The sequence below is a fragment of the Maylandia zebra genome, linkage group LG22 (genome assembly GCF_041146795.1).
Source record: "Maylandia zebra isolate NMK-2024a linkage group LG22, Mzebra_GT3a, whole genome shotgun sequence".
NCBI classification, from domain to species: Eukaryota; Metazoa; Chordata; class Actinopteri; order Cichliformes; family Cichlidae; genus Maylandia; species Maylandia zebra.
The window spans coordinates 5079248-5104725 of record NC_135187.1 but is presented as its reverse complement, the minus strand read 5'-3'; the positions used below and the strand labels follow the sequence as shown (position 1 = coordinate 5104725).

Sequence of the window (25478 nt, the reverse complement as noted above, 5' to 3'; positions counted from 1 at the left end):
CCAACCAAGTGAACAACACTCTCCAGGAGCTAGGTGTATCGATATCGAAGACTGTATGAACATAGATACAGAGGATTCACTGCAAGGTACAAGCCAATCATAAGCCTCAGGAATAGAAAGGCTAGATTGGACTTTGCTTCCCCGCACCCTCACAAACCCACTGAATTAAAGCTGAAAGTCTGCACTTCAACTGTGTCTCAGTTGTTTCACTGAAATTCATTGTGATAATGTACTGAACCAAAATGAGAAAAGCTGTCTCTGTGCAAATATTTATGGTCCTAACTTTACATTCAGTACACGTTACAGTTGAAATAATCACATCTACCCACCTGCCTTCACTCGTTTTTTGTTGGTTTTTTTGTACATTTCTAAAAAATCATAAACTTAAATCTGTCATTTAGACTCTTTATTTTTAAAGTTCCTATCGGGTCCAACATGTTTTGCTCTAGTTATCATTAAGCTGTGGCAAAGTGAATCATTTGGACACATGGTTGTTTAGAAAGACACACACCTACGTGTATAAGGTCACACAGCTCACACTGCAAGTCAGCATTGCTTCTAATATTAATTCAAGATGAGCTGATCATTTCTTCAGAGCCAGCAATGAGAAGTTTTTCCTGTAACTCAGTCTTCTGAAGGAGGAGATGACTTGTGGGGCGATCGTGGCTCAAGAGTTGGGAGTTCGCCTTGTAATCGGAAGGTTGCCAGTTCGAGCCCCGGCTTGGACAGTCTCGGTCGTTGTGTCCTTGGGCAAGACACTTCACCCGTTGCCTACTGGTGGTGGTCAGAGGGCCCGGTGGCGCCAGTGTCCGGCAGCCTCGCCTCTGTCAGTGCGCCCCAGGGTGGCTGTGGCTACAATGTAGCTGCCATCACCAGTGTGTGAATGTGTGCGTGAATGGGTGGATGACTGGATATGTGAAGCGCTTTGGGGTCCTTAGGGACTAGTAAAGCGCTATATAAATACAGGCCATTTACCATTTGTATGATTTTAGGCCAGAACTCTGGGTGACTTTGTCTTTACGGTTGTCAGGTGCTAAAGAGGACACACACAGATCTCCAAGTTCATGACTTGAACTTTGAAAGAGTCAAAAATATGATGCAACAGTATGACTTACTTTCCTCGGGCTGCCGCTCTGTGACCACTGACTTCCTGCTTTGTGTCGAAGGCCAACATATCACCTACTAACCCCCATGTGACACATCTCTGGTGGCTGCTGCCTCCCAGTGACCCAAATACATCCCACTGGTGGTTATGACTTATGAATCTATGCTACACAGCCAGATAATAAGGACTAAACACCTACTGCTGTGGTGAATTAGACAACTGCAAGTGTGAAAAGCCTTTGTTTTACACGCACTTGCAACTTTACAGGAAAGGAAATGCAGTACGTGGGTTCTTTCCGGGTACTCCGGATTCCTCCCACAGTCCAAAGACATGCAGTTAGTGGGGTTAGGTTAAATGGTAATTCTCAGTAGTCCATAGGTGTGAATGTGAGTGTGAATGGTTGTCTGTCTATATGTGTTAGCCCTGCAACAAACTGCCGACCTGTCCAGGGTGTACCCTGCCTCCTCCTCTAGCTTGAATAGGGAGGAAAATGTGAGAGGAAAAATAACAGAGAGAGGGGGGAGAGAAAAAGGAGAGAGGATCAGAGCAAATGTGACAGAGATTGAATGAAAGAAAAAGTGCAAAAGAAACAAGAGTGTTTATTTTTCTTTCATGTCTGCGGTTCTGCTTTATGCTGCTGAAGATGTGGCGTCACATTTGTGTCCCAGTGGTTCACCACACGGTCTTCTTGCTCCACCATCAGGATTGTTCTACATACTTATTCAAATTTATCACAAAGGATTAGAAATAATTAATCTTATACTCAAATGAATTCGATGCGGTTTCTCCTGGGGGCTTTAAATATTCAAAAATAATAATGACGAGACTCGGAGGGTCCTTTTAAAGGATTTATTGCCTCTTTCTCATTAAGTTGGTCATAACTCAAAAGGGTTAGTTCAGTGATTTTACAGCCAAAGTGGAATGAATGAGAAGTGGGAGACATTTTTAAATCTTAGCCAGCGATGCGAGCAATGTAAACAACAGACACGTCAACATATATCAGTCAGCCCTGTGTCTTAATGCCAATTAAACACAGCTCATGTGATTTGATCACAGCGATACTATGCAGACATATTCACAGTCAAGGCATGTTTTATGTCAGACATGTTCACAATCACCCAAAGCCTTCTTAGCACAAAGATTAACATTTCATTTGCTGCCATTAAACATTCATCAGATGATTTAACACAATCATTTTGTTTTTCCCCGCCATAAATCCTGAGACTGATGTGTTCGAATCTCTTACAGCAAACAGATCACTTCAATGAAAGGAGCATTTCATTTTAAATAGGCCACAAAAGGATTGCCACTTTATTTAAGAAAACTCAATAATATTTAACACAATATAGTGTGTTCATCAGTCTCCTTTAGAGGTATTAGAGGTGGACTCTGTCACAGCCAGGTGTCTCAGATTTCTTTCATCGTTAAGCTAAGCTAACCACCTGCTTCAAATTCATGAGAATCAACCTTCTCATCTAACTCTCAGCAAAGAAGTCAAATGGTAGATTTCCCAAATTATCAAACTGTTTCTCTAATTTCCAGACATTATCCACAGACCATCAAACCTCGTACAGTCACCACTGTTTGGGACTCATGTGGAGATTCTTCAAATCTGCCAGATTTATTCTCATTTCCATAATGATGAGTTCACCACACGGCCGTCTTTGCAGGTAAACTGCAGCACATGTGGAAAACTCTTCATGGTTGTTTCATTAACAGAAACCAGCAGGCTGTGAAAACTGCAAGTGAAAATCTGGAGCACTCAGACTTCTTCCACTGCACAAAGAAACTGTCAGTTTGTTTTCTCATTTCCAATAATATTGTGTCTGTGCACCAAACATTTTCCTCTAAACCTTTAAATCCAGTTGATATAAATGATTACTGCATGTTTCATATAGAAAGTGAAGCTAAGCTTTGGGCTGACCTCTCTCACAGCAGTTTCCCCTCTAAAATAAATACAAAAAAGCAACAAAAAAAAAAAAAAAATAGAAATGTCTGATAATAAGTCCTACATTTCTGCTCTGATTCATTTTAACCAGACTTGATTATGTGTCGGTTAATTCAAGGTCAAGAAAATTACTTGGGGTGAAAAAAATAGCCCACTTCGTATTTGAGCAATTTTAATTTTTCTGCCTCCAGTTTGATAGAAACTGAGTAGGACATGCAAATATTTCATCCTTCTTAGCTTATGTAGTTCTTTAAACATGTAGCAAAATATGTAAAAATAGTGATAGTCTGGATTTGGCAGCTGATTTTCTGATTTGCAAATATATTAGCTAATCAGAAGCACCCAGAAGTAAACAAACATGATTTCATAATGTAAACATACATTTTTACATTTAATACACCAGAAAGAAAACTGTTAATGTATTCATCACTCACATATTGTAACATCAGCATCTCATCCAACTATTTCAGATTGAGCAATTTTGCAAACATGTGAATAATTTAGAAGATTATTGATTCCTGTAAAGATTTATTCAGGAAATTTGGATAATAGCAATTAAACTTGTGCCTCACGTCTGGAGATTCATGTACAAATTCACCTGTATTATCAATTTCTAATCAAACCCAATATGAGCTGAAGTTGTTAAATGTGAATGCTGACATACACGTGAGAATTTTGAGCCATGTAACTGCATCCACCCTGATGACAACGCTGTAATGCTCCACATTTCACAATGTGAAAAGGAGAGAGTAACTTAAACTCCACTTCAGAGTAAATTTATCATCTTATATAAACTCCTTCTGACCTTGATCATCATGATGCTTCATCAACTGTTCCTTTGTTTTTAGGATCAACATTACAACTACTCAGATCACTGCTGGAAAAGTGAATAATTTACAGAATTAAGATTTATGTTCCAGTACAGAAATCATCGTATTTTCTTTTTTTAATTTGTCTCCTGCAGCCTTCACTTAATCTTTGCTGTGTTGCTCTTTACATGTGATTCACAGCAGGATGCAGAAAGCAAAGGTGTGTTGATGTAGTGCTCTGCAGTGCCTGCAGGGGGACAAAAACATTCCAGATCAAAAATGAAGCTCTGCTCGCAGTAGGAGCCACCTACTGGGGAGGAGATGCAGACACATGAAAGAGGAACACCTGCTACTCGGGACATCACGCATAGCCCTTAAATATCATTGAGATGGCGCATATAGAGTGATGGCTTTAACGCATTAATGCTTCACTCTCTCTGAGTGAAGTGATTCTACAGCTCTGTGGGTGTGTCATGTCTCTGCTTTGGGTTCAGTGTGTGGGAGTTACACTCAGTGTGATGCACAGGAAGCTACGGACACAGATGCAGGTGAGATGCAGGTCACGGTCGACGATCGACGACTCAAAACTGGATCCAGTTTGTGGCGTTTTGTGGTTGAGACGGAGGTGGAGCAGAGCTGAAAACAAAAACTCGCAGTCAATTTCCAGTTATTCAGATGACATTTTGAAATTTAGGACAGGAAGTTTGTTTTGCTGCTGCCACAAATACTTAATTACTGTAATCGTTTATCAACAAATCAATTCTATTTAGTGTAACAAAAAGATTAATTAATATCTAAACTAATTGTTTAGATATTTTGTATAGTTCTTAGTTTCCCTGCAACAAAAGAATGAATAACTAATGACAAAGTAATTAAAAAAAATAAATCAGCATCAAACATCAGCCAAATACTTACTGTAAACAATTTTAAGTGTCAGCTGCTTTTACACACACACACAGTAAACCTATTTACATGGCAAGTTTAGTTGCATTAGAGTATCTGGAAATATTTTTGCAACTTTTAGAATAAACACAGGCAAAAAAAATGGACCAAATGCCAGAACTGACTAATTAACCATCTTAATATGGCCCTGGACAATCTAGCAGTAAAACCAAAAAAGAAAACCCTCAAAAATTAAAAACAGGCAGTTTTGTGCTGAGGAACCTCACAGGGAATGACTTCAGGTAGCCTTTACTGCTATTTAACTTTACTAGAGTACAACATTTTTAATCACTCTTTAGTATAGACACGAAAAATTGTGACAAGTTTTTAGGCCATTTAAATGCTTATATAGCATTAAGTGACTTTTCTTTAATGTTAGTAATATTTTCCACTGTAACAGTGTTTTCTCTTTCTTTCTTTTTAAAGGAAAGGACATGCTAATATTAATGGGAATGGACCTCAGTATGCAAAACTGTAAGATGCAAATGGCAGATTTGTGCAAAACTGCTAGTTTACATTGTAGTTTTGATTCAGTTACCAAGTGTATGACCCTTCACTTGCATAAGCTAAGTTGGTACGGCTGTCTGTGAAAAATATGTTCCCTCCTGCCCTACAGTATGGCAAGGTCAGTCCATCCCTGTGAAGCACCATGTAAAATCCATTTCAAGTGCTATCACATCAAAGGTATGTTTGAATGTCCTTCATCATTACTATGACTGCTATTCTCATTCTCTGTGTTTTTTTGCAGGTGCTGAATATTTTAAATGATTTATTAAAGAACTCTCTTCATGTGTGGAGGGCCTTGACTGGTCTACAAAAAACACAGAACTCAACTTCAACTGCTTTCAGCACCTTTCAAACCGGGAGCCAGTGCTAATCAGTGATATTCCTCCACAAAGTCACTTGTGGACAAAAGCTTAGAAAATACCCAATCCTTCAGTGTGCTCATACATTTAACACAAGAAATAATTTTCTTACCTTGCAGGAGCAGAAAATTCTCCCCAAAGAAGATCTGAACTAGTGTTTGACTGAACCACTGTGTTGGAGTTACTACTGTCCAGCTCCAGCAGGCAGCCTGACAGACGGAGACAGAAGCAGAGCTCATTAGCCTACGAGCTGGCACAGATTTTACTCATTTTCTGCAGCCTGAAGCTTGAAGACGAATGAGTCATCTAACAGCCACTAATTAACACAGTGCCTGTGGAAACGGGTCACTCGTGTACTCATGTTAAAGCTGCACAAAGGGGAACATCCCACCTGACATCTTGTGTGCACTTTCATTTGCTGATGAAGATGTTTATGTAAAGTCAGTTTGCATACCTGTCGCTGTGCTTCCCATCTGTGGGACGATGTTGTGATTCGATAACCCTGATGAAGGAGGAGGGGCTATCTTGCCTCCAGGTGGTGGTGGGAGAAGTCCAAATCCACCCGATCCTTGTGGGCGGGGCTTATCCCTCTTTTTCCCTTGCTGCAGATGGAGAAGAATGAAGTTAGGCTCATGCGATGACAAAAACAATGTATTTCTTCATACTTCATTGATAGTTAAAGAATTGGATCACAAACTGTAACCTTCAAATTTAATCAGGATTTTCATTTTTATGGGGTATTTCTGTTTTGTTTTGTTTTTTTAAATGAGACCTAAATGTAAGTTTAATAAGAAATATCTGTATTCATTTGTCTGCCTGCACTCCTGGGTGCTCAGGCTGTTCTTCTGTCCTTTGCATCACTGTCAAACTCAATTCTGTTGTCATCACTAGTCCAATCATTTTCATGACTCATTGTGTCATTCTGCCTTTCAGACTCATTTGTGTGATCTGCCTCCACCCCATCCTTCAACAGCACAGCCCTGCATGTGCCTCTTTTATAGACAGATTTTTATCTGCATGTATTGTATATGCACATAAGCTGGTTCTCACCCCTATGTTGAGTGTGATGGTCTGCCCTTCCTTAAAGCCCAAGTCCAGCTTTGGTCCTGAATCCCCAAGCTGGGCATTTTTACTGAGTTCGGTCTCTTGTTTCACCCATCTGCAGAGAAGCAAGACACACAAACACACACTCTCAGCACTGATACAGAAATAAACAATGCACCTCAGCAGTTTTAACAACAACCACAGCAGCTTTCTACAAGCGCATCTCAAAAACAACACTTCACTTTGATGTGGAGTGCTTGTGTTGCAGACAGTTACAGTGAAAGAGAAAAATCAATACTCTGAATACCATTAAAGACAGGATGTACATCTGATGCGTATTAGATTCCTCAAACACTCAGAATTTACTCATTTTAAACAAAACTTTATTTAAATGCAACAGTCTAGCACACAGGTTTGATGAGTCCCTAAAACACTTGGTTTAAATGGTCAGACTTTCTCCCTCCTTTCTTAAATATTTCATATTGTATGGTTGAACCAAAACCTAAACAAACTTTTTTTTTTCAGCTTACTGCTTCCCAACAACCACCAGCTAGGAGGCAGGAGGAGTTCAGAGGCTCAGGGTAGAGCCACTAGATGTGGCTCAGATGCCTCCTGGTGCAGGCTGCAAATACTTCAGTATCCCAGGTAGAGCTGAAGGAGGTGGGCATGTAGGAAGAGGGTGGTCAAGGCATCCCTGCTTAGACTGGTGCCCTTGCGACCCAGATCCAGATAAGTGGCAGAAGCATGGATGGATGCACCCAGCTCTGCTGCTTGTTATATTCATTTCTGAACAACTTCAGCTGGCTGAAGGCCTGTAAGGGGAATGAGGGCAGTACTACTACTTTTACTCAATATCATTCTGCATAGGAACATACAAATATCAGCATGTTTTTGGTCGGTTGCTTATTTGTGGTGTCTTGATCTGAAACTTCAGGAAATTCTGGCGTGGTCAGAATGGCTACTGGATGATTTGGCATAACCAGTGTTTCACAGACATTACATGTTTCAATCCCCTGCTATCAGATTGTCAACAAAAAACAGAAAGTAATCCACTAAAACCACCAAACCACCAAATCCTGCTTACTTGAAATGATCCTGCAAAGCCACGTTGAAGTCAAAAGCATCCCCTCGGTCACCAAAACCAACTCCTATGAAAGCACTGCGACCTGCCAGTAAGAGATGATAACTCACATTAAGACCAGAAGAGAAAGGATTTAAGTCTTTGAGCAAGGTTAAGAAATATTCTGGAGTTGCCGGGGTACTTAAATCCTCACCGTTGTCATCCTGTATCCGCAGGACAAAGTAGCGGCTGGAGTCGCTGACGGTTTCCACTGCTATACCAGGATACTCCTTCACTGGTGCCTGGGCAAACAGCTCCCCTGCAACAGCAGAGGAATGTTAAACCAATACAATGCAGAGAGGAAAAGTCGTGCTTCAGCACAGATGGGTCATAATTCTGAGTGCAAACATCACCACTAGCGTGACTTTCACGTTACAGCAAGTCGGTGTCAATTTTACTATAAAAATATAGTTTTAATGTAGTTTTTAAGTGCTAAACCCAGTGATGTCATACCTGAGATTTTGTCCTCCAGTTTAACGTAGGCTGCTTTGCCCTTGGCTGTGATCCTCATTCGACCTGACCAGTCTGGAGCATCGAGCTTCCAATCAGCTGCCCTGCAGAAATTATTTGACATAGTTTAGCATTTTCAGAGCTGCAACTATCAGTTAGTCTGGTTACATTTCAATTAAATGTTAGTTATTCTCTCTGTTAATTGCTTTGTCTCTAAAGGAAAAAAAAAACAAAAAAAAAAACATTGTAAATGGCTTCCAAACAAGACAAAGAAATCAGGAAAATGCTCCAACTCAGGCTACTAATACAGTACATTTCTGCTTAAAGAATAACCCAAACCTGGCTTTTGAGGTGTGATTGGCATAGTGGATTACAGGGCTTGAGGCATACTAGAGTGCATAGACATTTACCTATTTGCATATCACCAAATAAAGCTACAAAACAGACAATGGAAAGAGAAGTGATGCTTCTTGTAATGTATTTTTAATTCTTAGAGAATTTAATAACCTTTAGATTAAATGATTAGAATCCAGGGCTGCTTAAACAGTTATTTATTTTCAGGTCATAATGTGGCCTCATGAGTGCTGACAAAAGTCCAATGAGGTTTCACTTGTTTCACTGACACTAATATGTAGTCCAAAGTGACTTCTTTTTATTGCTTATTTTGAACAATAAAATCCTGAGAGATTCAGTGATATTTGGTTGAAAATTTATATTTCTAACATCTAACAAATGTTTGAAGGTGGTATTAAAAGGATTTGTGTATTTTAAATGAGGAGAATCTTTATTTTCTCTCTCTGATATTTCTTGATTTAGGTGTTCATTTACTTTCATTATTGCAGTTTTAATATGTGCTGCCTCAGGAGCCACAAACCATTAGTGGAGGCTGCACATATTAAAGTGGGATTATTTATTTAATTGTAAAAGCAAAAATCCAAGGTTATTGCTTTAATGTGGTTATGTCATGAAAAGTAATTTTACTTTTTAGCAGTTTAATTTAAAATACTATTGAAAGTGTAAGAGCATTTTACAGAGAAATGGGTAAAAATGGGCCCATTTTTCCTCCATTCGTACCCCTTTAAAAGAAATCTTGAGCCTCCTGGTTTATCTCCAGAGCCCTTTTAGACGTTCCAGAATCACAAAGCAAATTACTTTGATTACACTGAAAATATGCATTTATTTTACACATTGGAGCTCTGGCTCACAAACAAAAAGGATGGTAAAAGCTGACACTTACACGTCACCTTTTTTTAAACAGAGATTTTGTTTTGGGTTATATTTTTGTGTTGCGTGATCAATTCAAATTATTTTTAATTAGTGTAATTTATTACTAAATTTATGGTCGGATATTCTTCTACACCTGCAGTAGAGGGGTGCACTAACAAGGTCCTCTTAGAGTCATGTTATTCCACATTACTCGGCTTGGCCTTCAGTAACACTTCAGGAATTTTGTAGTCATTTTTGACCAAGATATCTCCATCAGCATGCATGACAGACAAATATGTAGGACTGCTTTCTTGCATTTGGCAATATCGCTAAAATTAGAAATACCCTGTCTCAGAGTGATGCTGAAAAACTAGTTCATGCATTTATCACTTGACTACTGTAATTCATTATTATCAGGATGTCCTAAATACTCCCTAAAAAGCCTTCAGTTGATCCAAAACACTGTACCCAGAGTACTAACAGGGACTTGAAAGAGAGAGTATATTTCTCCCATTCTGGCTTCACTTCACTGGCTCCCTGTTAAATCCAGAATCAAATTAAAAATCCTTCTCTTCACATACGAGGTCTTGAATAATCACCATCTGATCTTAATGACCACTGTTTACTGCACCCCAACAGAGCACTTTACTCTCAGATGGCTCCCTTATTTTCAATTTTAGGTTAGGTAAGGTTTTTTACCTTACAGTATTAAGCGCCTTACGGCAACTCTTGTTTAGACATTACACTATAAAAATTAGACTTATTTAAAAAGATTTTTTATTAATGGCATGTTTCTTAGAAGTATGAACTAATTAACTGTTAGATAAGTAATGATAATAGTAAATACTAATTTGTAGAGATACAATTTGGGGATTATTCTAGCTTAAAAGAGCTATATGCAATTATTAGGGAAAAAAAAGTGTTTGAACTCTTTGATTTAATTGCTTCTGTGACTGGGACAGAGAACTCCATAACATGGTTGTACGTGAAGGTATCATGGCTGCAGCCAACAATTTTCTTCATTCCTAAATAAAAAACCATTAACTTAGATTGAAAAAAACAAAAGCTGTTAAGGTGACTAACATAGAAAACTATGGAATTAGCAAATGTTCACATATTTTAAAAAAAAAGCAGGATCCCATGAATATCAGCTAATAATTTCATCTGGTGGGTTTCAGGGAACAGGTGCAGGGAGAAAGGAGTGCTTCAGCACATCTTTTCCCGGCTCCAGGAAGTTAATACAGCCGTGCAGCAGAGCGGGATGGATTTGAAGATTTTATCTGAAAGGATCAATTAAAAGCAAACAGAAGATTTCAGACTGAAGAGCCTGAACAGTTTGTGGAGAAGACATCCCAGCTGTCACAGAGGAGAGTGGGACTATCCTGGCAAGCCGCCCGTATCGAGCCAGCATGATGACAAATACCCCCGGTCACATCTCTGACAGCTCAGCGAATCCCCGCACACCAAACAACCAACATTTCAGCCTCTCTTCATCTTCACAACACCTGGAGATGGACTTTCATCTCATCAGCTGCTTCCGACATCAGAGCATAAAGCCAGCACTGTCCCTCCGTGATTTGTAAAGCATGCGCTGACTATCGAGCAGTTAAAGTACAACACCCAAACCCGCCCAACAAACGCATTTAAACTGCATTTCACAGCAACATCAGCGAGACACTGGTGTGTCTTTACCTGTACGCTCGGTTTGAAGCTCGCGGCGGGATACGGTAAACGTTGACATCGGGTTTAACGCACAGGATCGACTCGTACTCTCCCTCGGCCGCCATCTTGGTCCAACTGTTATTGATGTGGGAGTTGTGGTAGTGACTCATTTATTCAGCTCTTTTCAAACGGGGGCATGTGTGTGTATGTGTGTATGCGTGTGTGTGTGTGTGTGTGTGTGTATGCATGTGTGTATGTGTGTATGGTTCAGGGGGACCTAACTGACACACGACGTCATTTAAAGCTTAGACCGTAACCGTAGGCAACAGAAAAAAAATTATACTTTACTACCATAAAACTGAATGATATTTTAAATTTTAAACAAAAAGAAAATTATTTTTTGGCACAAAAGAGAACTAGATTGTTTATATTGGGAATTTAAATCAATCAATGAATAAATAAATATATAAAGACATAAATAACACTAATTTTGAGAGGGGGCGTGGCCTGGCAGGTGCTGAAAACTGCGGAAGCGGAAACCGTCCGGTCGTGTCGTCTCCTCGAAGATTCCTGAATATCTGCTCATGGTTAGTGCTTTATTTTTACTGTAAATATGCATGTTTGATATGCAAAACGTCAGTTGTAGTTTTGAACTAAAAGCAGGGGACGTTTCGTGGAATATATCCCACCATTTGAACACTAAAATCGGATATTTATGATGGAGCTCGCTGCCTTGACAACACCGCTTGGCTGTTAGCCATATTGACGCCTGCTGACCGTCTTCAGTCGCTCTCCGAGGTCCTGAAAACACCTACCCTGACTCTTGTTACAAACACCACGACTGCGTATCCTAAGACTAAGTATCCAGTTGCGCTAAACATGCAATTTTATCTTTTCTTTTCTTAAAATTTATCTAACATGCCCTGGTAGCTAACTAGCTTGTAGCTCAGCTAGATTCTGAGCTAACGTAGGTGGGGATATATGTTTGTCGCAGTGACAAAGCTGTCACCTACATTAGGTTAGTTTACGCTTTGCAGTCAGTTATGTGTACCTCCCACTGGTCAGCTCTTTTATATGTTGACTGGTTTCTCATTGCAGCGTTAGGATCTGGTTTCTGACATCCTCAGACAAACCAATGCAGGCAGGAGGAAGAGGGGATCAGCAGGATGAATGCTAACTGAGCCAGGAGCTGCACAAATACAACCGAAAGTTAGACTTTTACAACAGAGGACGATTTTACTGAAGGTATGTCACTGTGTTGTTCATGCGCGAGAACATATAGTTGCATTGCATATGATTTGTGTATTGATTACTGTTATATGTGGCATTGCCATCGTCAAAATCAATTGAGTTGTAGATTAAAAAGCAGGCCAGTAGGTCAGAGTTGTATTGGTCCAGAGTGAAGTACAAAAAAAAACATAACTTTATATGCAGCTGCAGACTGAAGGGTTTTGGGGGGGGTTTTCGGGCTCAAAGGGAAACCAGTATTCATAGCTGAATGAAAGAGCAGTTCTTTGACTGTGTCTTTCACAGTGTTTTTCTCCATTTGTGGCATCTACACCATGCATGACATTTAGATTTTTATGTAAGAGTTTTGCCTCTGCACTAGCAACTATAATGATTCCTATCATCTGACAAAAGCGTTAACAGACTGCTTTTTAGTTGTTGTTTTTTTTTAGTTTGGGGGCTTTTTTGAATTCATTTAATAGCACAGTGAAGATTACATGGACACACAGCAAATAACCTCAGGTTGGAGTCAACCATGGGCTGCTGCATCTAGCCTTGCAGCATATCTTGACTTGCTTAGCCTACGAGCTAATTGAGCATCCACTTTAACAGAATTTTCTAAATAATTAATTAAAAAAGTTTGTGCAGATGCATGTTGTAGAAATAACAACAAATAAAAAATGATTGTCACTGAATGACAAGGCAAAACTTGGCATTAACATGCCTCAGCGAAGCATTAGGGAAACAGTGGCTAATTCCCGTCTCGGCCCTGCAGGTGGTCTATTATTCAAGCTCGAGTCCTCTACCACAGGCCTAGGATTTTGAGGGTCCTGCGCAGTATCTTTGCTGTTCCTAGGACTGCGCTCCTCTGGACAGAGGTCTGTTGGAGCCACTCGCCTAGCTTGGGGGTCACTACACTAAGTGCTCAGATCACCGCTGGGACCACTGTTACCTTTACCCTTGACAACTTCTCGAGCTCTTCTCTGAGCCCTTGGTACTTCTCCAGCTTCTTGTGTTCCTTCTTCTTGATTTTGCTGTCATTCACTATTGTTACGGCCTCTTCCTCTGCTTCTCCACCACTACTATGTCTGGTTGGTTAGTTATCTCTAGTTTGTCTTTCTGTATCTGGAAGTCCCACAGGATCTTAGCTCAGTCATTCTCGACCATCCTAGGGGGCGTCTCCCATTTTGACCTTGGAACTTTCAGGCCATACTCGGCACAGATGTTCCTGTATACTTTGCCAGCTACTTGGTTATGGCGTTCCATGTGTCCCCTGCCTGCTAGCATCTTGCACCCTGCTGTTTGTTTGCATTTGTTTCACATTTCACGTTCAACATACGTTGCCCATATGTAACTTAGAGGTCACTCAAATTTATATCCATGATGGAATTTTGTTCAAGTCGGAGTGAAGTTTTCAAAAAGCAGTGTAGGCCTGGCCTGGATTTATAATAATAATAATAATAATAATAATAATAATAATAATAATAATAATATATAAAATGGCATCATTTATTAGTATATTGTCTGTTTTTATGAATGATATAAAACAGGAAAGTATAAAATAACTTGAGCTTTAGAAAATAAATGTCATAGAGCTATTGTGACTTCCCTTTTGACTCACCCTGTAATGCTGCAGGTATCTCTGCTATAAAGACAGAAGCAGGACGGTCAAATTTAAAACTGACAAACTCACTCAGTTTATTTGTATAGATTATACAGCTGTCGGTGTATAAAACAAACAGGTGTTTGATGGGAGGATCTCCTTTTCATGTTAAGGGCTACTGAAGAAATAGCTTGATAAACAACTCATGGGCTTTTTAATTGTAAAGGTTTGATTGTGATTACAGAAACAAAGTGTTGCTGTTTGAAACTATAGAAAAAAAACTCCACCTGAGTCTCCGTCCAAGTGCTCACTCTCTGCGGCTCATAAAGTGAGCCCATCAGAGACGCTGCACTTCAAATTACACCAAATCTTGTGAGTGTTTTTATCACACACATGCTCCTAGACATGTGGATCTACAAGATTTTCAGTCATTATTATAAGTCAAAGTCTTGTGCTGCTTCACTGATTGTGCAACAAGCTGAAAGATGGGGTTTATCTTCTTCCAATTTGCTGTCTGATGAAAAACTGATCTGAATAGGCCAACAGCTGGGTAGTTCCTGGTCCAACATAACATTTTACTGGGTCTTAGCAATCAGAACACCAGTTATGTTGAACCAAGCAATCTGACTAAAATAAAGATAGCATTTTCACAAAACAATAAACCTCTGCTTCATCTCCATTATCGACCAACCGTCAACTACAAAAATGATGCACAATTAGCAAAAAAATGTATATGTGGATGTAGCTTCAGATAAAAGTTAGGGTAAATTTCCTTGGTAATCGATGTAGAAATCCCCAAAAATTTCAAAAATGTTACATTTTTAGAACTCTTTGTGTTTTCTTTTGCTTTGTTCTCATGTTTTCTCTAAATCAGATCGCGGTGGTTTGATTTCCCACCTCTCCTCCGGACATCATGACGTCTTCTATGCTCCGTCGACAGCTGAAGAACCTGGTCCAGAACTACTCTGAGGCCGAGGTCAAGGTAGGAGAAGCTAGATTTAAATTGTGTATGACCTCAAAACCATAATGTTTTCAGCCTTTCAATTCAATATTACCTCATCCAGTAATGCAAATAATATTTTAAAAATTATGTAGGTTAAATTTAGGAGGACAATAAAGGTAAATATTTATTATGTAGTCTGTGCATCATTGTATGCACAACAAATAATACATTTCTGGCATGTGTTTGAACACTAGTAGCTTTAAATTCAAGTCGTCTGGTGTGGTAACAATTGCTTATACTTTAAGAGGTTAGAGTGACTAAAGGGTTACTCAAGTAAAAACCCTACTAATTAAAACAAAGCAGAAACCATCAATTTTAAGCCCTGAACCTGAATTTCTTAGAGTCAAAGAAAATATAGAGATGAACTCCTTTTTTGGATGCTGATCTCAAACATGATCAATAATGTCCTTGAGAACTGATTACTAAACATCTTTGGTAGCATGGCTCATGTAATGAGATGCCCTGCTGCTGCCAGTCCTCCAAAACCCTGATGTTAACATTTTATAAGTTAGCATCTCAAACTTTCAACTTTCCTGAAGCTGTTTTGGCATCTTTCTACTCTCTTTACTTCTGTTGCAGGTGAGAGAGGCGACATCCAATGACCCATGGGGCCCATCCAGCTCTCAGATGGCCGACATTTCCGACCTAACGTACAACGTTGTGGCCTGTAATGAGATCATGACAATGCTCTGGAAACGGCTGAAAGACGACAAGAACTGGAGACATATCCACAAGGTGAGCGACGGTGAAGGAGTAACACTGGAACAAAGAAGGGTTTGCTTTAGAGGATAGATGCTGGTTTCAGACATATATTGGATTCTTCGGGGATGAGATGTTAAGTGTGGAATTGTCCATTTATTCACAAAAAAGATGGGAAACATTCATCTTCAGATATAGTCAGTTTCTGTCTTCTGTTACTCATCTCTACAATGCGGTGCCCATCTGAAGTGAGGGTTATTTTTTTATTTTTTTTTGCAGCTACAGTTTCCAGATGTCCCTTTAATGCACCACATGCAAAATCATGTTATGTTGATACAGCTACACGATACAGTCACTGAATATGTCTGTGTGATTGTGCCTGTTCAAAACATGGCTGTACAGATTGTGTGTTGCAGTTTGCTCCAAACTACATGAATGACTGACTGAAGTCATCTGTCACAGGAAACAATAAATCAATAAAATTAACACAAAAGAACTAGTTTGAGTTTTAATCCATCGCAGTGTTGATTGTTTGAATAAGAGTGAGGGCAGCATGTAAAACCTCATATACCACAGCTTTTGTTTTATTTTTGTGATTAACAATAAAAGGATTGTTGCATTGGTTAAACTCCTCAACTATTCCCCAAGCCTCTTACCCTTAAGTTTCATAACACTGTTTCTACTTGTTTCCTGTGCAGCCATTATCAAATGAAAAGCAAAAATAATCTAATAAAACAGACTGTGTAAGTTGAATTCAGTAGAACAGCATAACAGTAAGCTAGCACATAGGGAACCCTCTATCAGCTTGGTGTGAGGGTTGGTGTGACACAAGAGGATGCGGAGAATAGGGTGAGATGGAGGCAGTTGATCTGCTGTCACGACCCCCTGATGGGACCAACAGAGAAGATAGAAGGCATTCTTCATCTAAGTAGCATGTACAGTATCTATATAGGAATATGCAAGGTTTTAAAAATAAACATTTAACTTTGTAAAGTTTTTTAATATTTAGTGTTTAAAAAAAAAACAAAAAACCTTACAGCAAAAATATATTTAGTTTCTCTTTAAAAGCACAGTTTAGTCTATTAAGTGGCAGTTATTACTTTCTGAACATCAGCCGTATCACTGCTTCCATTTCAGCTTTGCCAGTCAGCCACATGACTCAGTGTTGGCTCATCAGTTCCAGAGAAATTATGTCTTTTCAGTTGTTTTTCTTATCTTTCATCCATTGCACCAATATTTTTTGTTCCTTTTTACTTGTCCTATTTATTCCCTAATGCAGATAAAACAAGAAGCATTGTAGTGATAGGAAACTGCATTTTTATTGTATATAAATGAGTTTGTGTTGTCATGTGTTTTTTATCCTAGTCCCTGACACTCCTGGAGTACCTGCTGAAGACCGGTGATGATCGCGTGCTTCTGAAGATGAAAGACAACATCTACATTGTCAAAGCTCTCACAGAGTACCGCTTTGTAGAAAAGGATGGCAAAGATCAGGTGATACACACTTCCTGATTATGTCAAATGGATGTAGTCTTTTAGGTTCCATTAAAGGATTTCATGCTATGCATTAAGACAGTTACTGGTACTATAATATTTATGTCATTAACCTTCAGACCAGGTTTACAGCAAGAATGAAAGTGTAGTCTAGGTTTGCTGCCTCAATCACCTTAAGATACTCCTAACTGAAAACCTTTTCAGAGTAACAAACACATTTAATTTCTCTACAGCATGAATAAACTTGTTTGTTTTTTTTGTTTTTTTTAATCATGTGCTATAGTTTGTTTTAAATTAGATCTTGAATAGTTCTGATCTTGTTTAGCAAAAAGCATTGGGGTTTTCTTCAAGCACAAGTATTTCAGGCTTAAATAATTTTTCTGAAATGGTCAGAGCCAAGTGAACGCTTATTGTAGCCATATTTGTGCTAGGGTGTAAATGTGAGAGACAAGGCCAAGGTTGTTCTTGTTCTTATGGAGGACGATGAGAAACTAAAGGAAGAGAGAGAGTTTGCTGTCAAAACCAGAGAAAAGACATCAAAAAGTGCAGCTGGTAAGCCTTTTTTTTTATATCACTGCTATATACTGTTGTTCCAACAGGTTTTCTTCACTGATCATTTATATTCTTTTGCTTACTTTCTAACCAGCATCATCTACGGACAACGTCAAGGATCCAAACTATAAGCCCTGTTATGTACCTGGGGCCTCAGGGCTTCCATCCTTGGACAACATACCCTCTGTAGCTGACTTGACAGCTTCCTTCGCCGCCCGCAAAGAAGAGCGGCTTAAACAGGAAGCTGAGAAGAAAGAAACAGAGAGACGGGTAAGTACAGTGCACAGGTGTAGAAAGATCGAACATTACGCCAATATGATGCTGCCAAGAGGCTCTATTTCAGATAAAAAGCCATTGCCGATAAATGGTAGGCTAACGAGGAAACACTCCAAACATTTAGCCAATGTGTTTACATTTGAAGGCCTTCTGTTTTATTAAAGTAAACAAAAAAATCTCAATAGGCAGAAGTTATATATTGAGAAGCCCATTGCAGATTCCTATGATGTGTTGCAGTTTGATCTCCATTGGTTTTTAGGGCTGCCTCAGTCCAAGAACCTGCAGTCTATCCAGCAACTATAGTAGTAGTAGTAGTAGTAGTAGTAGTAGTAGTAGTAGTAGTAGTAGTAGTAGTAGTAGTAGTAGTAGTAGTAGTAGTAGTAGTAGTAGTAAGAGTCTAACCTAGCTATATATTTTTAATTACTGTATGTGCTGATTAAGAACAACTATCGTCTGTATTGTGCCATTAAATGGAGGTTAGCCACAGCATATAGCATTTTGGTATATGAAATTATTATGGCATATGAATTATTTGTATTAACCATTTTGCAACGATATGCTAGGCCAAGATGAGTGAAGAGGAGCTAAAATGGGAGGATGCTAATAAAGGTTCTGATGTTAAAACTGATGCTTGGGGAGGAGAGAAAGAAGAGGAAGTAAAAACGGACCCATGGGGAGCCCCCAAAGAACCTAAAGAGGCCGTAGATCCATGGGGCACCCCCTCAAGACCTGACACAACTGAAACAGCAGCTAGCAGTGGTCCCTGGGGGGCTCCAACAAGTCCTGATAAAGATCCATTTGCAGCAGATCAAACTAATGATGATCCTTTTGTGGCATCAAAAAATGGGGAAGATCCCTTTGCGGCTCCGAAAAATGGGGAAGATCCTTTTGCGGCACCGAAAAATGGGGAAGATCCCTTTAGTGCATCAACACCTTTCAACACCCCAAAGGACAGTTCAGACCCTTTCAGTGCCCCCAAAGACACGGAGGATCCATTTGCTGCTCAGAAAGATGAACCAGACCCTTTCAGCTCTTCTAACAATGATCCGTTTAATGTTCCAAAGGATGATCCTTTCAAAGCTCCAAAAGATGACCCATTTATCGCCCCAAAAGATGATCCTTTTAGTGCCCCTAAAGAAGATCCTTTCATTACCCCAAAAGACGATCCATTCAATGCACCTAAAGACGATCCATTCAATGCACCTAAAGACGATCCATTCAATGCACCTAAAGACGATCCATTCAATGCACCTAAAGACGATCCATTTAATGCACCTAAAGACGATCCATTTAATGCACCTAAAGATGATCCATTTAATGCACCTAAAGACGATCCATTTAGCTCTCCAAAAGATGATCCCTTCAGTGCAAAAGCATTAACACCCCCTAAAGAGGACCCATTTGCAGAACCGTCATCAGGGAAAGAGGACCCTTTCACTGCTCCCACAACACCACCTAAAGAAGATCCTTTCTCAGTGCCAACCAAACCTGTTCAAGATCCCTTTGCTGCACCAACAACACCACCCAAAGAGGATCCGTTCTCTACACCATCTTTACATGCAAAAGATGACTCCTTCGCTGCCCCAACATCTCCACCTCAAGAGGATCCCTTCTCCACAACATCTAAACCGACCAAGGAAGATCCCTTTGCTGCACCAACAACACCACCTAAAGAAGACCCATTCACAGCACCATCCAGTCCACCAAAGATAGATGCCACAGATCCCTTCGATGCCCCTCTAGTGAGCTCGCCTCAGAGTAGCACAGCTGCATGGGGAGCCCCAGCCACTTCTCCACCAGCCACCGGGTCAGATCCCTGGGGGACCACGGCAGGTGCTTCTTCACCTACCAGTAATTCTGATCCATTTGGAGATGCATCCAAAGCAGACAATGACCCATGGGGGCCTTCAGGTAAGAAACAAACAAATAAATACTTGTATATGGATGGTACTTCTCAGAACGTAAAGCTGAAGAATTTTGCTAACTTCTAACCGGTTTGAATTAGTCGTAGTTCAAAATGACTGTTATACTTATCTGAAAAAAGATGCCAACTTTTTTTCATTGGCTGACCCTTATCAACAGAAGGTGGGTGGGGCTGCTGTGCTCACCACTCCTTGCACTGAGAATGCATTGTAAGTAGGTGTATATGCCTTTCATTTCCACTGTGGAGTTTTACATGGCACTTTAAAGTGCACACATTCACAAAAAGGCATATCAAATTCAAATTCAAATTTTATTTGTCACACACACACAACCATACACAGTATGACATGGGGGTGAAATGCTTGTAGCTGTACAATGCCCGACCATTAAATGACAGAAGAAAAGTTTTACAATATTTACAATTTACACTTTACTACAAAAATTTACAAATTAACTTAGGAATTTACAGTAAAGAATGTGCAAATAGCAGAAGAGATTATAAAGATAAGGATTATAAATTATAGGAATTATAGGATTATAGGAAATGTGTGGTGACGTGTGTGAGAGTCCAGTCTTATAGTGACGTGTTTGGGAGAGTCCAGTCCTACACCTGGTTCAGGCCCTGAATAGCCTGGGGGAAGAAGCTCCTCCTCATTCTCTCTGTTTTGGCCTTAAGGGAGCGGAAGCACTTCCCAGACCTCAACAGTGAGAAGAGTCCATTGTTGGGATGGGAGAGATCCATCATAATCTTCCTAGCTTTGGACTTGCACCGCTTGGTGTAGATGGACAGCAGGTCAGGGAGCTCTGATTGAATGATGCGTTCTGCCGAGCGCACCACCCTTTGCAGATCTCGTCTGTCCTGCTTGGTGCTGTTCCCAAACCAGGTGCAGATGTTTGCCGTCAGGACGCTCTCGATGGTGCAGGAGTAGAAGTTCTTGAGCACCTTCAGTGGCAGATGGAAGTCTCTAAGTCTTCTGAGGAAGAAGAGACGCTGACGGGCTTTCTTAACCAGGGTGTTGATGTGACAGGACCATGACAGGTCCTGAGTGATGTGGACATCCAGGTATCGGAAACTGTCCACTCTCTCCACTGGCGTGGTGCCACTGATGATGAGGGGTTTGTAATTCCTCGCCTGCTTTGTAGTGAAGTCCACGATCAGCTCCTTAGTCTTGCTGATGTTTAGGAGGAGGTTATTCTCCTGGCACCAGGTCTCCAGGTTCCTAATCTCCTCCAGGTAGGCCTTCTCGATGTTGTCGGAGATCAGGCCCACAACAGCAGTGTCGTCAGCAAACTTGACAATGGAGGTGGTGTCTGATGTGGCTACACAGTCATGAATGAAAACTGATTTTGGAAACTGATTTTTATTAGTTGTAGAAAGACCTGTGACTGAATTTCTGTACTTACATCACATGTGGCACCTTTATGTCTTTGTTGAAGAAGGCTGAGTAGCATGGTCCAAAACTCTGGAATAACCAGAGGAGTTAATTCTGTCATTTATTTCTCCATCACCTGAACCTGTCTGTTTAATTTACTCATCTAGCTTTGGCTCCTGCCAGTACAGACGATGCATGGGGTGCACCTGCTCCACCTTTAGACTCCTCCCCATCTAGTGACCCCTTTGGAGATGGAGCATCTAAATCCAATGACCCCTGGGGTGCATCAAGCAACACAAGTGGCAATGGCACAGGTACATCACATTCTACACACTGTCTGAATACATGTTTGTGTCATTTATCCATTATTCCCATGAGCAAACACTGATTGTCTGTGTATAATCACCTATAACACACTCTGCTCTGATTTAATTGACTAAATGTTTGGCTTGTCTTTAATTAATATCCTGAAAGTGGGGACTCGTTAAACCTTCATTATTGTGTCCATACATGGTGATTTGCACTTGTCACCATTTTCCTTGTTTTCATCCTCATTTCCCCGTCAGTCAGCAGTCACCTAACAGTCTTAATCTATTAACCTTCTCTTCCACTTTGCTCTCTCTTCTTCCCTGACCTGTCCCCAAAAGAAAACACCTTTTAGAGTAGAACTGGACCTTTATTTTATTGCAGGAAAGCACTCGAAGCAGGAAGACGCGATGTATCGAAAGACTGCTTCCTTCTTGGGCTCAGCAGAGGCATCACTGGTTGACTTGGACGATCTGTTTTCATCTGACCCTAAACCCAGACAGCGCCCTCTCATTGACGCCCAAACACAAGCCATCGGTAAGGACAGAAAAAATGACGCGTCAGTCTGGGTGAAAAGTAACTTTTCTGACAAATTCATCATGTGGAAATATTTGTGGTGCGCTTGACTCAAACGGATGCATGAACACCCTCGAAGACCTGACAAATGAAAGTCACTCCCTGCTGATTTTAAAAATGCATTCCACTTGTGTTCGTCTGAAGTCATTCAAAGATAAGATGAGAGGGGTGATGGCTAATATTTATCAGTAGGTTTGTATGGAGAAACTTATTGTGGTCGTGTGTTTTACCTCCCCTTCCTGCCCCTGTGGCCTTGCTGTAGTGTGTAGATGTTGTTCTGTACATTAGTGTGTGTGAGAGAGCATTAGTGAAGTTACTCTGTATAAAGACTAGTGTACATTAACCAGCAGATGTATAACCCTTCTCACCCCTCTCTCTGCTCTGCCTTGGCACATTTTCTCTTTACTGGAATTCTTCAAACTGTGTTTAACTCCCTCCCTCCGTCCTTCCCCCTCAACCCTCCATCTTCCTGCCACTCTCCTTGATTTCCCAGGCACTTTCAAAACAGCGGGCATGACATCCAGCCCTTTGCTAAAACCAGGAGCTTTTGCTGAAACATCACCCTCATACTCCAACCCTTTCATTTCGACCATAGCTTCCCCCCATGGTGCACCAACTCCCACTTTTGGAGCTAACAATCCTTCAGCATCATTGAATACTCTGGAAATGTCTAATTCTTCCATCAGTATGATTCAGGCATCTCAGATAGGTCCAGAAACACAAATGATACATCCCATTTATATCAATGAGAGTCCACAATTAGGACACAACATTAACTCCCCCATTGGAGGAGTGGGAATGGTGCAGTTTGGATATCCAGGCTCCATCTTAATGGGAACTGGAATGATTCACTCAGGTGTCTTTCAAGGAAATCACCCATCAGGTGACGGTCAATTTAGAGGCTCCGTCCCACAGGCTGGCGCTGAAGTCGTCTCAGGCAGCGGGTCAGATGAGATGGTGAACAAAAATAATCCATTCCTGTTCTGACAACTTGACATGTAATTTGGATCTCTGGAATCACCAAAAAGGTAGTTTTGCATGTTTAGTGCTACAGTTTAGTGTATGCATTCTCATTAGGATCAATTTTAGAGCAAAATATCTGAACCTTACTTTGAAGTGTCTCTTTCCCCCAAACCAATGCAAAGTTGTTCTGAGTAATCACCTTAGCCTGTAATGGAAATTTCTATCTTTATGGTTGTCGAGCCTTGGAGGAAGACATTGTTCTCCATAGATAAGAAGGGGTCACAAAAAGGTAAAACTGATGTGAATCATGTGATGTGGCCTTTGCAGTGACCTGCTGTGGCAAATCTAGATCAGCATGTTTGAGGGTGTTCTCCACCGCCATTATCAAAACACCAAATGAGGCAATATCTTTAAAAGACAGGAGTTCATCCCTCCAGTAGAGTTCCAGAGACGTGAGTCATTTTTATACAGAACTAGGCTGAGAATTAGCACAGAGCACAAGAGCCCACGTATGACACATTCTCACTGAATCATATGCTTTTGTTTGGTTTGGACAAGCAAGCTGCCTGAGAAGAGCAGGAGACAGGACGCACATCTACACTCCCTAGTGATGAACACACAGGATGATTATCTGTTCAGAGCTCACCACGTGGAAGCTGGCATTCACAATTCAAATATATAGTATACGTGGCAGTTTTTATGTTTCTAAGCGTGGTTGTCAAAGTGCTGTTGAATTTAGCCAGAAGGAAATGACAGTACTTAACATGTACGAAGCAATCTAAATATTTGACATGGTAAACTTACATCTGTGTCTTTCTAGAAAGAAGGAAACAATCGACAAAAGTGGTGTATTGATAATGGGAAGTGGTGAGTATATATTTATACATATTTAGAAGCATAAACATGCAAAACCACCTAATGATGCTTTAATAAAAAACCCTTTCATTCCTGAGCTTACACTAACCTCCCCTGAACTCAAGATGCTGCCCATGAATCAAATATATACAAACACAATGTGTACAGCGTAATATATATAAACAAATACACAGATTATTAAAAAAAGAGCAATGTAATTCTTATTTAAAAATGAATTTATTAGATTTTTTCCTTTCCCTGCACAAGTGTGACAAACGGAGAGCACCTCAGTGTGTCTGTGTGGAAATCCTAAAGAGTTTTCGGTGTGTTTGAGTGTTGTGACAGGACCTGTAAATCTTTGACTGGGACATGCGTCACTGTAGGATTGTGTGTGTGTGTGTGTGTGTGTGTGTGTGTGTGCAGTATTTTGCTGATGTAAATAGTGGAAGTATTTACAAGTAAACCTGGAAATATACTGTACTGTATATCAGAGTGTTGCAATCACAAGTAACTATTTATTGATCTATTTATTAATTATTAATTTATTGCTTGGTTAATTATTGACACAGCAATGAAATCCAACAAGATCCAAGGTCAGGTGTAACTTTCATTTCAGGCAGGCTGGCCTGGTGGTATTGATCGTGTGATGTTAACTGACTTTAATCTGATTGGTTGTTTAAATATTTCTTTGTGAATCAGCTCGGTAACCAACGGTGGCTTCATCTTCCCGTTTAGCTCTGTAGACATTTTTGAGTCATTGTGTAATTGTCTTCTTGGTTTCCCGGCTCTTTCTGAGGAGAAACTGAAATACCGTTTTGGCGAAATTAAAAACAGAGTTCAAGAATATCAACTTGTTTAATGTGTATGCTGTTTGAGCGGACGTGTATGTGTACTTGCTCCTCATTTACTTCAACACAAACATCTGAAAGGAGACTAAATGGTTGTATTTTCTCTTCTTGTTACATTTTACTTTGAAAACTTAAATGGTAGCAGGATTCATCATCATCATCATTTATTAGTTTTGAAAACTGTAAATTAAAGCCACAGTGAAGCAGGCAAACCTGATGAAGGGATCACATGGCTTTGTGCTTCATGGGCTGTACGAGTCCTTACTGTGTTACTGACTCGTTAATATGTGAACGTTGGTGGAAAAACAGACTGGAATACAGTCTAGCTTCACATGACTATTATTTCTCAGATTTAATTTTGTATGAAATGAATTTATTTTGCTGTGTATTAAAATGTATAGTTGTGTTGTAAACTGTGACAGTACATTTGAGAAATAAAGCGATTCATGATACAGTCACTCCGCCTCTTTTGGGTCTGGCTGTCCACAGTGGATCCCTCAACTTCTCAAATCTCACTTTTCTTAACCTGAATTATTTCTCACTCATGATTTCTGTCTTTGAGGACTTTCTCACTGTCACCACTAGAGGGCCATGATTACCAACATTTACACAAAACATTTTCCAGCAC

At 40.1% G+C, this 25478-nt stretch overlaps 2 protein-coding genes across 4 annotated transcripts; one reads left to right on the top strand and one right to left on the bottom strand.

The window, feature by feature from the left end:
* Nucleotides 1-1940: 1940 nt before the first annotated feature.
* necap1 (NECAP endocytosis associated 1) lies at nt 1941-11423 on the bottom strand. Its single transcript, XM_004569782.6, has 8 exons — nt 11183-11423; nt 8288-8388; nt 7989-8093; nt 7799-7880; nt 6721-6829; nt 6125-6272; nt 5783-5879; nt 1941-4498 (listed from the first exon to the last, which is right to left on the bottom strand). The coding sequence occupies exons 1-8, from the start codon at nt 11320-11322 to the stop codon at nt 4444-4446; spliced, it is 837 nt and encodes a 278-aa protein (XP_004569839.1). The 5' UTR covers nt 11323-11423; the 3' UTR covers nt 1941-4443.
* LOC101478652 (uncharacterized) lies at nt 11294-25308 on the top strand. 3 transcript variants are annotated; one of them, XM_004569778.3, is made up of 13 exons: nt 11294-11310; nt 11667-11739; nt 12251-12397; nt 13155-13257; nt 14857-14964; nt 15565-15720; nt 17050-17178; nt 17610-17730; nt 17825-18000; nt 18570-19917; nt 21470-21616; nt 21993-22145; nt 22678-25308. In XM_004569778.3, the coding sequence occupies exons 5-13, from the start codon at nt 14896-14898 to the stop codon at nt 23169-23171; spliced, it is 2793 nt and encodes a 930-aa protein (XP_004569835.3). In that variant the 5' UTR covers nt 11294-11310; nt 11667-11739; nt 12251-12397; nt 13155-13257; nt 14857-14895; the 3' UTR covers nt 23172-25308. The 3 variants fall into 3 exon arrangements, with proteins under 3 accessions (XP_004569835.3, XP_004569832.3, XP_004569833.3); XM_004569775.3 differs by lacking the exon at nt 13155-13257; XM_004569776.4 differs by lacking the exons at nt 11294-11310; nt 11667-11739; nt 13155-13257 and adding an exon at nt 11748-11950.
* Nucleotides 25309-25478: the final 170 nt, after the last annotated feature.

Excerpts from the sequence above, each read along its gene's own strand:
- necap1 (XM_004569782.6), bottom strand. The coding sequence starts at position 11,322 with ATGAGTCACTACCACAACTCCCACATCAATAACAGTTGGACCAAGATG. Across the intron at positions 6,830-7,798 it reads GCTTTGCAGGATCATTTCAA|ATGGGTGAAACAAGAGACCG; the intron begins GTAAGCAGGATT and ends GCTTCTCTGCAG. Across the intron at positions 4,499-5,782 it reads GAATTTTCTGCTCCTGCAAG|CTCTGCTCCACCTCCGTCTC; the intron begins GTAAGAAAATTA and ends TTTTGTTTTCAG.
- LOC101478652 (XM_004569775.3), top strand. The coding sequence starts at position 14,896 with ATGACGTCTTCTATGCTCCGTCGACAGCTGAAGAACCTGGTCCAGAAC. Across the intron at positions 17,179-17,609 it reads AAAAGGATGGCAAAGATCAG|GGTGTAAATGTGAGAGACAA; the intron begins GTGATACACACT and ends TATTTGTGCTAG. Across the intron at positions 22,146-22,677 it reads CGCCCAAACACAAGCCATCG|GCACTTTCAAAACAGCGGGC; the intron begins GTAAGGACAGAA and ends TTGATTTCCCAG.